The sequence below is a fragment of the Pleurodeles waltl genome, chromosome 3_1 (assembly GCF_031143425.1).
Source record: "Pleurodeles waltl isolate 20211129_DDA chromosome 3_1, aPleWal1.hap1.20221129, whole genome shotgun sequence".
NCBI lineage: Eukaryota > Metazoa > Chordata > Amphibia > Caudata > Salamandridae > Pleurodeles > Pleurodeles waltl.
The window spans coordinates 405,114,516-405,127,484 of record NC_090440.1 but is presented as its reverse complement, the minus strand read 5'-3'; the positions used below and the strand labels follow the sequence as shown (position 1 = coordinate 405,127,484).

Here is a 12,969-nt window from a genome sequence, read left to right as displayed (position 1 = left end):
CCAGGGGGTTCCGTTGTCCCATGCCCAGTACTGGCAGTTGCTTCCGAGAATCAGTTCTTTTATCCCGCTCACAACAGTGGGATCTTCAAACACTAGGATCTATTTACCCATTATATTTCTTGCAGACTGAAGAATTACTACCCCCCTTCATCTTCGTGCAACGTCTTTCATCCCTTTTTTTCTAATCATCATGCCTTCACTTTTGTGATATGCTCCCCATGTCAGAAACAAATGCCTCTTCAGAAGAGCATGTTACTTGCCTGCCAGCATCCCACTCCACTAAAGACGGCAGGGTTTTTTTAAATGTCCAGATGAATGACAACAGGGAAGGCTTCATAAAGAGGAAAGCTGGTACACCATTTAGATGACAAGTACGTATCTTGTTCTTTTAATTCATTCAGAGATTGAATTGCTTAACTAAAAAGTGTTAAGGGATCTCACATGTGCACATTTACAGGCCAGGTCCCTCAGAAACGTGTTAATATTTAAGAAGGCAGGTGCGGGTATTTCGCTACCCACCCTTGATCAGATGAAAATAGTCTTATTGAGGTTCATTATACAATGATAGGCAGTAGTTTGCTTTTAACTCTACGTTAACTACGAACACAATTGAAGACTTCTCAATAAATATACTGTGCTCGTTAAATAGCCATAACGGAGAATGAAGGTTTACCAAACTGCAGATGAAACTACCCATTAACTGCCGATGATAGCTTTTCAACTAATCTGGGACCCGGTGATAAATACTCTGGCAATACCAAATGCGAATAGAAGGGTAAGTTTATAGTGCTTAGCTGCCTTTTGTCACTGATAGCAAATCAGGTCAGTCCAGGTGTAAGTCTTTTCAGCCAAAACGCACACGCAAGACACTTTTGTAACCATATTGGGTCCAGGTTACTTCAGGCAACTTAAAATGTGACCAACTTAATAAAAAATACGAACATTAGGAAATAAAAAAGTTCTTTATTAAATATTTTTAGTGGGCCCAACATGCGTACAAAATGTATGGTTTCTTCTTGCTGGACAGCTCAGCATAACACACAGTATCTCACACAGCATGCGGAAGCTGATAAAAAGTAGCCCAAGTGAAGAAGAAAATCCATAAATGAAAAATTCGTAACTAAAAGTCGAGAAAGACGGTTATTTATAATATATATATACACACACAGACATGAAATCAACGGCAAGTTTTATGCATTCTCTTGTAAAAACAGTGCAGAGAAATATCCAGATCGAGGGGAAAAATACAGGATTATGAATGCATCGAAGGTGGATGTGTTAATACAAAGGCAAAATGAGAAAATTGGTGTGAAAGTGGCTTCTTCTTTAACAAGATCGCCTGCATCGGTCAGGAAACAGTGCTATTTTGGCTCTTCTTTCTTCTCTGCTGCTTTTTTCTGCTTCTGCTGCATAATCTCCGCATCCCTGTACACGCAAAATGTTACAGGTCAACAAAACGATAACAACGCTAAACCCCCAACTACCCTTCAAACAGCAACACGTTCACAGGTAGAACTCAGTAACATCAAAAGAAAACTTAGACAATGTGCCACAGTCCTGAGGGGCCCTCTAGTGTAATTTAACAAAAAGTTTCACATCCCAAATTAAAAGTGTCTTTTCCCTGGATACCTATAATCCATCTTTCCGATTACGATATTTGCTCATCTCTACAACAAAAATGAGAAAAGGGACCCACTCAAGGCAATGCGGATATATGTACATGTGGCTTAAAGTACAAAGGGACTTTCGGCACTGACCAATTTATCAGATACAAAACATACAAAGCGCCATTCTCAACAAGGTACGTTCCCTGCAAAGAACCTGGTGTATAGCACTTGGGTTATTCATGGTGAATATGGGAAATTGTACACTTAAAATATGGAAGGGACTTTGGGGAATGCCTACTTAAGCCACTTGTTTATTTTGCCTTGGAACCATCTGCCCCTATCTTGCAACACTGTCACTGGCATCTTGGATCAGCCTACAGAAGCAGTTTATCACTTTTTAGTTCGACCTGGTGTATACTTAAGCATACTTATACTGTGGGATAAAGCGATCTCATTTGTTGGTTCCAGTGTCCTTTCAAAAGTCTTGCTTGCTATTGGTCAGTTCTGCCTTATTCTCCCTTCTTTTTATGTTTCAGAGCAGTGACTAACTACTGTATTGTTCCACTTTGGTTTCTTTATCTATTGCTGTGAGGGACTATTTATGACATTTCTTTGGTGTTTCCCTTTCACTCTGTGTTTTAGACTGGTAGCTGCCTGTGTTTTGTTGAAGCATACATCGCATACAGGACATTGCTTATCTTGTTTACTGAGGCCATAAATCTTCTCAGACTGCTCTGCTAACAGAGCTTTGCTGAAATGCGAGGCACAAATGCAGGTGTCTTGGGCGCTATTTTCTCATGAAAGCAACAAGACATTTTGTCATCTTGTGAGGCTCCGGACATATTTTTTTTGTCAGGCTGCCAGTCAGTGTTGCTACCAGTCCATTTAAAACACCCCCACCCCCGGGGGGAATAAAAAACACCTCTATGAGGCCTCTCTCCTTACCCCCTCATTACCTGTGTGGAATGTAGCACAAAGCACAAGTGTTTGTTGGTTGAACATCTCCCGCTCATCAATGCCACCCCTGCTATGCCATTGTCTTTGCAAGGAGCATCACAATATCATTATTCAGGTGTGTTACTGCGTTGTATTCCCCATTCCAAACTCCATTTCTACTATATATATTTTTTTTTTTTTTAAACACAGACTTGAACAACTCTTAAATAACAGTTTCATTGATTGAATGGCAATGTTTGTCTCAGAGGCTGCAGTGTTTCTCTTAAAAGGACACAGCAGCAGAAGAACAAAAAAATTCATAAAAAGAAGGTGGAATCCTTGTCCTTCTATCTTCATTGCTGCCTCCTCCTCTGTTGGTGTGTGTCATCAGTGAGCCAGGAGAAGAGGCCTCCACCTCCCACTCAGATCTGGGCGCTTATGTGACAGGCGTCCCTTGCAGGGTGAGTGCCTGGCCTTTATTTGTGAACCTGGCCCGTTCCTCAGTGCCCCTTTGTTGCAGTTTTCTTTTGTTTTAGTTGCAGTGCAAATGACTACAATGGAACGTAACCTAAAGGAGTGCTAGGCAGCACACACTGGTCGGGTGCAAACATCGAGCTGTAACTGTGTTTACATGTTTAAAATGGTGGGGTGTCTGAGCCCTTTGGAGTACACTGTTTTTACTTTCATGAATTACTTTCCTACTCAGCAGACTGTAGACCACTCCTCCCTCCCCAATCCACCCCAAAAGAGCATTCTTAGTGTAGCCCCTAGGATGTACTTCGCAGTCAATCTCAGTTTTCATGTAAAACTGCAGTAGGATCAGCAGCAAAGTATGCACTGTCAAGCATGCCAAATAACTCCCTGAAAAAACAGTGGCCCTTGGTCAGTAATGGTACGGATTTCTTTAAAACAGAAAAGCAAGCCAGTGTCATTGCCACATTTGTAATGTTATATTCCACTGTGAGGTAATAAAAGATAAACATGAGCATCAGATTTATCCACCTTCTTCCCATAATTTCTAGACGTGCTTTTCAGAAATGCTCAACCCTTGTTCTGTTTTGCTCCCTTTCAACATGTTACGCTACATATTTGCAGTATGAACATTTTAAAGTGCATGTCTTGCAATACTATTTCCAAGCCCTGTTACATTGTGTTGGCTAACGAAGAATTTTGAAGGTTTTAGCTATTAGTTTTAGGAAAAATAGAATTCTTATTTTGCCATGTTGTGATCCCGGACTGGTTATTTTACTCAATGGGGGACGCTGCATAAAAGGTGAAAAAACCCTAACTGCAGAGAGATACTGATGTTCAACTAGATGTAAAGACATTGCCTAGGGCAGGGCCGCATTCCCCAAACTGTGGGTCAGAATCCAATTTTTGGTGGGTCGCGCAAGTTCTAGTCTACATGCAAATACTATTTAAAATGATTTGCCTTGTTTGTGCGCCTGGGGCTCTGTTAGTGTAAGGCCAGTTTTTAGGTCGAACGTGCACGCACTGACATATTGTAATCCATCTGTGGGCTTTTAACCACACCCACTGCATGCCCATCACTATCACTCGTTCATGGGCTTGCCTTTCAAAAATTCTTTATCATTGGTAAATGCTTTACATTTGTCTCTTCTTAGGACAGTTTTGTTACCGCCTTGGCCATCGCCCCCTTTACATGGATAATTGCACGTTTGTAGATACGTTTGACTGCGAGCAATTTTTTTTCTTTTTGTGTCTCTCCTTTGCGCTTATGATGCTTTGAATCTGCTTGCTTATGTCAAATGTTTTACTTTCAGTTTATATGGCAAGAAAAGTCCAGTTATGAATTTGCAACACTAACAGCCCTTACTAAAGCAAACGCAAGACCCATTGCAAATAATTCATTCTTATTACTGTTTAGGAGTGTCCTTCCGACTCATTTGCTCCGACCAGCTGGTAGCACTAGGGAATGAACACTTAAAAGCATCTGGAGAATGGATGCTTTAAAAAAAGAACGCAAGTATGCGATCCAATACACAAACAAGCGTTGGCAAAAGCAATAACGTAGTACATACAAAATGACTTGCTTTACCAATGGACTTACAAAAAGTTAAACAGATGAGCCTTCACTTGATCGTCAAGCCACAGCAGACAGGGCCCCCGATAAAGGGGCATAAACAGATAGCACAGGCCAGCACCTCACACTGAACAATTGTCAGCGTGAGGTGCTAGCCTTTGCTATCTGTTCACTAACAACTACAAGGCTTCCGAAAAATATTGGGTGTTGATACAAGTAATTTTAGCACATCTGAAAAAACCCTATATCGATTTTTGTATTAAAAGAGTCCCAGTTGTGCATCATATACTGCAATTTTATACAGTACCCAAGGGCACTTTTCACGACCACCAGATTGTATTACATAGAGTAAGTGATTTCCCCAGAGCCAAGGCCAGGACTCAAACCAGGTTCCCCATATCTGAAGTTAGCAGCTCTGGCTGTTAGACCACATCTTTATTTCTCAAGATGTGCGAGACCTCACAAAGTGTAGGAAACTTTATCAGCATATTCAATAGAACAGTGGTAAGGATAAAGTATGTATCTGTTTGTGCATTTTGAAGCACACCGTCATAAATATATTGCTAAAGCATCGTGCTGTAGCACAGTCATTTACAGACCGCACATTTTCCACTCAACTGGCCAGTACAATTGCAGACAGTTTTACTGATTTAACTATGTAGCACACAAATGATAATGTGTGGAAACTAGGCTTCAGTGAATATTTGTCATGTGTGACTCAACAGGTAAATGGGCATTCATTTGTTTTGTTACTATTGAAATCTTTAGTTTCTATCGCACTTCAGTGTTAATAAAATAAGAAAGAAAAAATAATAAAACTGCTTCCTTAACTGCTGATATATTTCTGAAAAAGGTGTACTGTCCATTTTACAGGTATCTAAATTGTGTTATGGCTACCGCCCTTTAGTTTCACACACTGTAATTCAACAAGACTGTCACACCTCAAAAGTACTTCAAAAGGTATTTCTGGTACAGTAGACATCACTGCACCTCTGAAATCAAGACAACACTTGCTCTGAGTAAAATGAAAGCTTGACATTAGTACACAAGTTCCCTTTGTCAACCGGAAAATGAAAATGAGACAGTCAAACACTACGGCTTGATAGGGATTTGGTGTATTTTCCTTGAAGCTACTGACCAACCATCTGAGGTGCTCTTTGTATGACTTCTTTCTGAGTAACCCAAGGGAACAAAAAAATAAAACACACTACACACACTAAATTTAGACCATGATTGACCCAAGTACATTCTAGATTGTGACTGTGCAAAAGTGAATAAATGCAAATTCTGGGGCAGTTCCTAAACCTGAACTTCCATTAAGAGCACAGCTATATGAGCTTCTAGCTGCCAACTGTGGTAGACATTTAAACACGAAGAAATGGAACAAGTGAGACATTAAACTCCCACGTAAGGGTCAAAGTACAACATTACAACACTGCAGATTGCCCTGAAACATCGACTGTTCCACAAAGCAGTTATTCATATGGCAAATAAGGGACCTAAACACCAAGAGCTCTGAATAAATAAGGGACCTAAAACACCAAGGGTTCTGCATAAACAAAATGCCAAATGATATCCAGATTTACTTTTGCTCCAGGAAAGAACATTTTTTTTTTTTAAATACGTGCTCACTGCAAATTTTTATTTGGTAGGGTGTGGAAGGTGAGCTGTAATCGCAAAGTGAATTTTATTCCAGCTAGTTAACACAGAGAAGTTTAGGCTCTTAATTAAAATCTTAAGTCACTAGAAAGCACTGCCAGCAAGTGTGCCATAGAATAAAGCCAATGAGACAGCACCTGCGTCTCTTCAATGCTCGTCTCACGCCTGCATCTTTTACCATCGACTAATGAAGAAGAGATGGTCGGACTCCTCGTACAAAGCTAAAAATTGATAAATTATAATAGTTCACAGTTATAATTCAAATTAGGTGTTCTTTAATTTTTCAAAGAACGATTGCAAAGGCTATTCAAGTTTCCCAGTGTTTTGTAATTGTTTTAACAAGATCACTCATCCTGATTAGCCATGCATCTTCCACAACTGTAGGCATTTATCTGAAGACCGGTTTTGCTGTTGAATCCAGTAGGTATCAATCTTCCAGTGTGTTGGGTGTAAAGTCAATTTTTTTTTTTTTTTTTTTTTTAACTGCTTACAGGTTTCCTTATTGTAACATCTGCCTTTGGAATACAATCTGAAACATAATGTCAGCTTGGGAAGGTAGCTCGGCTGCAACCACTATTACCACTCCATCCTACTCGGCCGCCAATATGAACTAAACATTAACAGATAGCACTGGCTATTTTCTTTACCTTCCTACATCCTGCAATGTCCATTTAACCATTAACTTGGGTACATCTTAAATCTACTGCATGAAGTGACCGTTAAGCCAGCCTTCCCTGTGGTTTTCACAATACTGTCACAAACCGAACACGTTAATCTGTACTGACACCACATGAGCATCTTTGTTGTTTGTAACATTGTCTTTGTAGAATGTTTATTTACCGATTAGAATATATGAACCGCCTACAAACCAAACCGCCTGTACTTGGGTCCTATTAAAACCTTAATTTATCACAAGGGCGGCACTGACTGCTACCAAACACCACCTGGTACTGGAGCTAGACTGAACCTAAACCACAGCCACAAAACTAACCAAATGTAAGCTTACTTCATGTTCCTTTTTCTACTTTAGCATATGTGCACCTTACGAAATTCCACAAGATTCATGAAAGTCACAGCTAAAAAACATTGCGGGGTTTATTAAGCATTTAATGAAAATGAATAGCCAAGACATTTGACAGTTATACAGTCGCAATAATGGATGTCTGCCATCCACTAATGGGGAGTCAATCCATGCACCAGATCAACTCATCCTCCTTCATTATTCTCAAATGCCAAGTCACCAGTGCCCTACAGCCCTACCCACTACCACCAGACCAGCCTAAATGACATGCATGACTTAAGTACTTGAAAGACAGCTTGGCATATTGCTTCTTTCTGGGGTCATGCAAGATTGCACCAGAGCTGAAAGACTCTCAGGTAGAAGGTTTAAAGGCATCCATCCTGGTTCCTGACTCATCACGTTCACCAGTGTTGCTGAAGCCATTGGAGGTACAAGTAACCCTCTGTGCACGCAATCTCTATTCTTGTTATAAGATTGTGCTACATAACCAGCAGGAGACAATATTAAACATAAAAAACAAATCACTGATTGCCGGAAGTCTGAGGCTGCCACTATTGTATACAATGCCAACTACCCAAACTCATCTGCCACATCCCCAATAATGCGCTGCTTGAAGATCTAAAAGTCAGTATCAATTTGCAACATCATTTCCCAAATTTCCAACATTAAGCTTGTTTCTATGATAGGTGGCTGAGTATTAGTGCAAGTAGATGGTTTTCAGGATTGAAAATAAAATAAAAATATTAAAAAAGTTATGCAGTAGCAATTGACTGAATAGTTTTAATCTTGAATTGTTCAGTTTGTTCCAGAAGCAATTCAATCAAGTCGAAACTGCTCATTTTAACGACTGCACTTCAAAGAGTGCCTATATACCTCCCGCTGGGCAATGGCAATAGTCAAACCCTAATAGTTCATCTCCACCAATTCCTAAACGTTCCGAGTCCAATCTTGAAGAAGTGAATCAAGCATATTGGATGGATTTTCTGTTGAGAGAGAATTTACCTCTGCTTGCGGGCAGCGGCAGAGAGACCATCTTCTTGCTTTTTCGCTTTATCCGTAGTCTTCTTCAAGTTCTTTAGCCTGGCAAGTTCACGCTGGTTTCCACCTGCAAAAACGCCAGTATGAATGATTTTTTTTGTTTTGTTTTTAAATTTCAAGAAACCCAGGGGTATACCCTCCCCATTACCCTGCTATTGTCTTGAAAAAATAAAATAAAAGACAGAGGGAGTTTATGAAGCTTGCAAAAACTGGTTCCCTGGCCATTAACAAGTGATGCAACAGTTGTTATTTAACCTTATGGCTAGATCTACAACCAATAAATAAGGATATAGGTAAATAGTAATTTAATTTGAAGACTGAGCTGGGTTGCGAACTTAGATCAACATCATACATTCCCAATCATATTATTCTGTACAACTATGACCTCTAGTTGCAGAAAATAGCATGTAGGGAAGTGACAATGAACACAGCTTGTGGGTCAAGATTCTTACAGCAAATTAGCTGTACAGCCACATACAAATATCCAAGACTAAGCTGGTCGTCATTCAACACAGCTGAAAGTAAAAGGCATCCAAAGCCCGAAATAGGAGTGTCAATTTAGGACCCTGGGATTCCTGAATGTTTTACCCCAGTATTCCACCAAGAGACTTAATTTATTTTCAGTGTGTGAAACTCCTTGCTGGAATACCACTCAGGTGTACCTGCTGAGCTTGCAACTCCTATGGAGCCAGTTCCTTCTGTTACCAGATCCACCAGATTTAAAACAGGCAACTCACAGTAAGGGGCCAACTAGTAACTGACGAGCTAGAGTTGAGCAGTGCAGATGCATGGTTTGTTCAAAGTTTATTTTATGTATCTATTGATTTATAAACGACTATCTGGCCATCTTCAAAAATGATTCTGCCACTGAATAAAGTTTAAACTATGCACTTAAGCGCTACCACTGGGAGTCAGCTTTTTTAATAGGCCGATCTAATCCACACTGCAAGTCTCCAAATGTGACAAGTGCCTTGTTTGACAACACACATCTCTGAAGAATTGAGTTTCTTGGGCAAGTAAATAGTTTATACAATTCCATACACTGTGAGCTGATCTGGCCTAAATCTCTAAAGGCACGATTTAACTAGCCAACCAAAATAACGTTACTGACATCTGCCCTTATAAATGTGTGTTCCCTGTGTAAATATAAACAGAAAAGGAGAATTAATTTTAATTAACCTTTTTTTTTTTTTTTTTTTACTGAAACTTGGCTAAGAGAGGAGTCTGGCTTCAACCTTGCCCTTATGAATCGCAGGAGACACCCCATACCCTGCAGTTAAGGTTTAAGAGAATCCCACGGGGATCTCAAAGTATTGCACTTTTCACAATCTCCTTGCAACCAAGAGATAGTGGTCCATCACCCAGCAGCCTAAGATAGGATTGCCAATACGGACTGCTTCGGTTGTGGATACGCTTGATCCATTTTTTGTATTTCATCCCGGCTGGAATATCAAACAACATGTTGTTCAATCATTATGCATTCTATTTACGAGCTTGTAGCCCTGGGGCAGACCTGTTGTGATGGTTACATGGGAACACGTACCGGTAGGGTCGAAACGTACGCAATATTTAAGGTAAAGGTTCGTGTCCTTGGCTAACAAGCCTCAAGTACCCACAAATACAACAGGTGCTGTCTTTTGAGCTGAAGTGGAAAAAGAAAACGGAAACCTTGTCAAATCATTTGTTCATACATTGTTTATGTCATTTGTTGTCAGATTCACATGATCACACTGTCACTTTTATATAACAGCCGCGTTTGATACTTTAATTCTCACACTACTGTATAGCTTCGGAATATGAATACGAATATGCTGAATAACTACAGACTCATGTATGTTGGCTTAATCATTTACTGATTTGTTCAAGATATTTGGCATAATCAGTATTTCAAAATATATTTCCCACACAATAGAACCCATTGTAGCTTTAGAAGATCAACCTGGCCAAAGGCATAAACCCTCCCAGTGGCATTCCCTAGTACAAGGTATTTGTGTGTATCGAAATTAAGGGGGACGTTGGGAATGGGACCGCGACAGGCACTTAAGCAGTAGATAAAGGTTTTGATTGTGGGGGGAAAGTGATCCCTTTTAAATTAAGTGTTGATTATTCAGTGCTTAGTAACCATGGATACAATTATTTCATTAGTACTTCTTTGGCAGCCCACCACCTTTGCTAAACTAGAGTATACGGAGAACCTACTTGATCTTGTAGGTCTTGTCATTAAAGGGGATAAAGCATCAAAAGTAATGCATCGTATGTAAGGCATAGAAGATTAAGGCGCCATGAAGCTGTTTTTTTATGTTACAGCATAAACTGCTCTCAAATTTATTTGATGAAAGGATGTGGGTAACATTTTATTACATTAAGTGAACAACCCTACCTCTGTCGCAGGACACAATATTGATTTAATTTTTGCTCTGGTTGGCATATGAATAAAGGCCAATAAATGTCTGCCAATGATTTGGACCATTACTTAAAACAAAAATTAAAGTATTCCTACTTTCCGTGAGGCTGACCAGGAGAGCTAGGGATTAGAAGGATGTTATCAAGGTCTGGGAGCTTTTAATACATCATGGGACAGCAGTAGACACTTCTAAGTACCAGATAGTTTTAGTCACCTAACCAATGCCATTGGTTGGCACTGTCCATTACAGAGCTACCTGTAAACTTGATAAATAGAAATAATTTGCGGTTTATGAAAAAGCTGGATAGATAAAAAAGGTATCAAGTTGGAGAGGAAAAAATACTAAAAACTGATAAGAGGGTAGACATGATATAGTGAGCAGCTAATTCTCCAAATATGTGTTTCCAATGGTATTGACTCTTAAAATCAAGAAGACTTCCACTACTGCTACCTCTACCACAGAGATCAAATGTAGAGAAGACTCGCTCAGCCTGAGGAGGTAGAGGTGAAAAGACTTCAATGCACTTAAATCTGGTACATTGGAACATATGTGCCCAGTCAGGATTGTAACAATGACCTAAAGCCAGGAATATTCTTGCACAGCACAGACCCTCATCCTTTCGTCTACTGGTAGCCAACTGGGATTTATAGTAGGCTGAGGCACTGAAGCTACTCTTCTTTTTGTTTCTGATTTGCTCAATTTGGATGCGGAGCATGGAAATCCTGACTGCCTCACATGGCTCTACCTTCCTGCCGCTTTTGGTATGGTGGATCACACTGTTGACGAAGGAGGTAGAAATAAGAGGAACAAATGTTTGTCCAGCCTGTGTACTATTTATTGCCCTCCTTTTGACCGTCGCCATCACTCCAGCTTCTCTGCTCGATCCTCAACAAGGAAGAAGACACAGCCCTCATCCTTCTAGACACGTCAACAGCTGTTCACACCGTCTCCCACCTCATCCTATTTCAATGACTCTCCCTCAAATGGATCTGCGCCTTCCTCCCCAGAAGAACCCACACCTTCAACATACATCACAGATTTGTGTGGATCTTATTGTTAATCTGGTATTTAGTATAACAATAGCAATAATTCAATTGCATACGTGCATTTCAGTAGAACATAGATATGTAAAAAAAAATAAAAAATATGAGCGCCAGGCCCACCAGCCGCTCCCGGAGAACCCAGTGGGACGGTGACGTGGCGAAGACAGGGAGGGAAAGGCCGCACAGCGCGGAAGGCCATTACCGCCTCAAACACACTTATCTCAATACCAAACACACACATTTCAATATCCACTCTCAACCCGCCAAATGAAACAGCAGGACAAAGAGTGCTGGGGCGAAGGTTAAGAGTATAAACAGCCGAAGCCCTCTGTACAATTGATAAGTAATCCAACCGTTTAGGTATCGCAGACGGCACACTCCAGTTACCAGCTGGTGAAAATATCACGGGTCTTCCCAACCCCGCTCCCTGTACTCACGGGTCATTGCTGGCCGTGCTCCGACGTTCGCAGACACCGAAATTCCGCTCTCTCGTACTCTTCTGACGTCACTGACTGCCGCCAGACCGAGCGACGTTTGCAGAAAAACGGAAACACTCCGCCCTCCAATCCCTACCCTGTTGGTTAACTAGAGACCGCGTGATTTGTGCGTGGCGTCCTTCCCTAAGCGCTTCAAAACGATAATAGAGCAGACCAGGCTGCCAATGAGCTTCCGCCATACTCGCACCAAAGGCGTGGCCTTTTTAAGTTAGCAAAACATTGAGGCAGGTAGAAAGTAAAGGCATATTCGAGAAGTAACTCAGTGTACTTTTTCGTTTATATTGATTTTATATAGATAAAACTACATTGTACACATAATATACGGCAGAAAGTGTTAATTGTAAGAAATCTAAAATACATTGAAACTTCCTGCTCGTTACAAAACAAAATAATACCACGCTCTTTCTTTTGTTACAATAGGCTACCTTTTGTCTCGAACGTCATTTGTAATGCCAATACAGACGCCCATTACGGCATGTCTCATTGGAGATTGTCTTTTCTAAGTCCTGTATAGGTTTTCATCTATTTCCATAGTACATCGTTTCGTTTGAAGGAAAGATCCAACTAGAAAGGTGGACATTAGGGGCGGCGGCCATTTTGAGAGGATTGTTTTTTAGGTGGATCATTACTGCGCACAAGCCCTGCTTTTCTGTTGCTGTCTGTGGGCTTTAACCCTTTTGCTGCCAGGCCTTTTCTGCAGTCAGGTGCCAGGCATTTTT

General features: G+C 40.6%; 1 protein-coding gene across 1 annotated transcript; it reads right to left on the bottom strand.

Annotated features, from left to right (window-relative positions):
• Positions 1 to 943: 943 nt before the first annotated feature.
• SERF2 (small EDRK-rich factor 2) lies at positions 944 to 12,347 on the bottom strand. Its single transcript, XM_069222633.1, has 3 exons — positions 12,191 to 12,347; positions 8,270 to 8,372; positions 944 to 1,425 (listed from the first exon to the last, which is right to left on the bottom strand). The coding sequence occupies exons 1-3, from the start codon at positions 12,195 to 12,197 to the stop codon at positions 1,362 to 1,364; spliced, it is 174 nt and encodes a 57-aa protein (XP_069078734.1). The 5' UTR covers positions 12,198 to 12,347; the 3' UTR covers positions 944 to 1,361.
• Positions 12,348 to 12,969: the final 622 nt, after the last annotated feature.

Excerpts from the sequence above, each read along its gene's own strand:
- SERF2 (XM_069222633.1), bottom strand. Across the intron at positions 1,426-8,269 it reads GCCGCTGCCCGCAAGCAGAG|GGATGCGGAGATTATGCAGC; the intron begins GTAAATTCTCTC and ends TTGCGTGTACAG.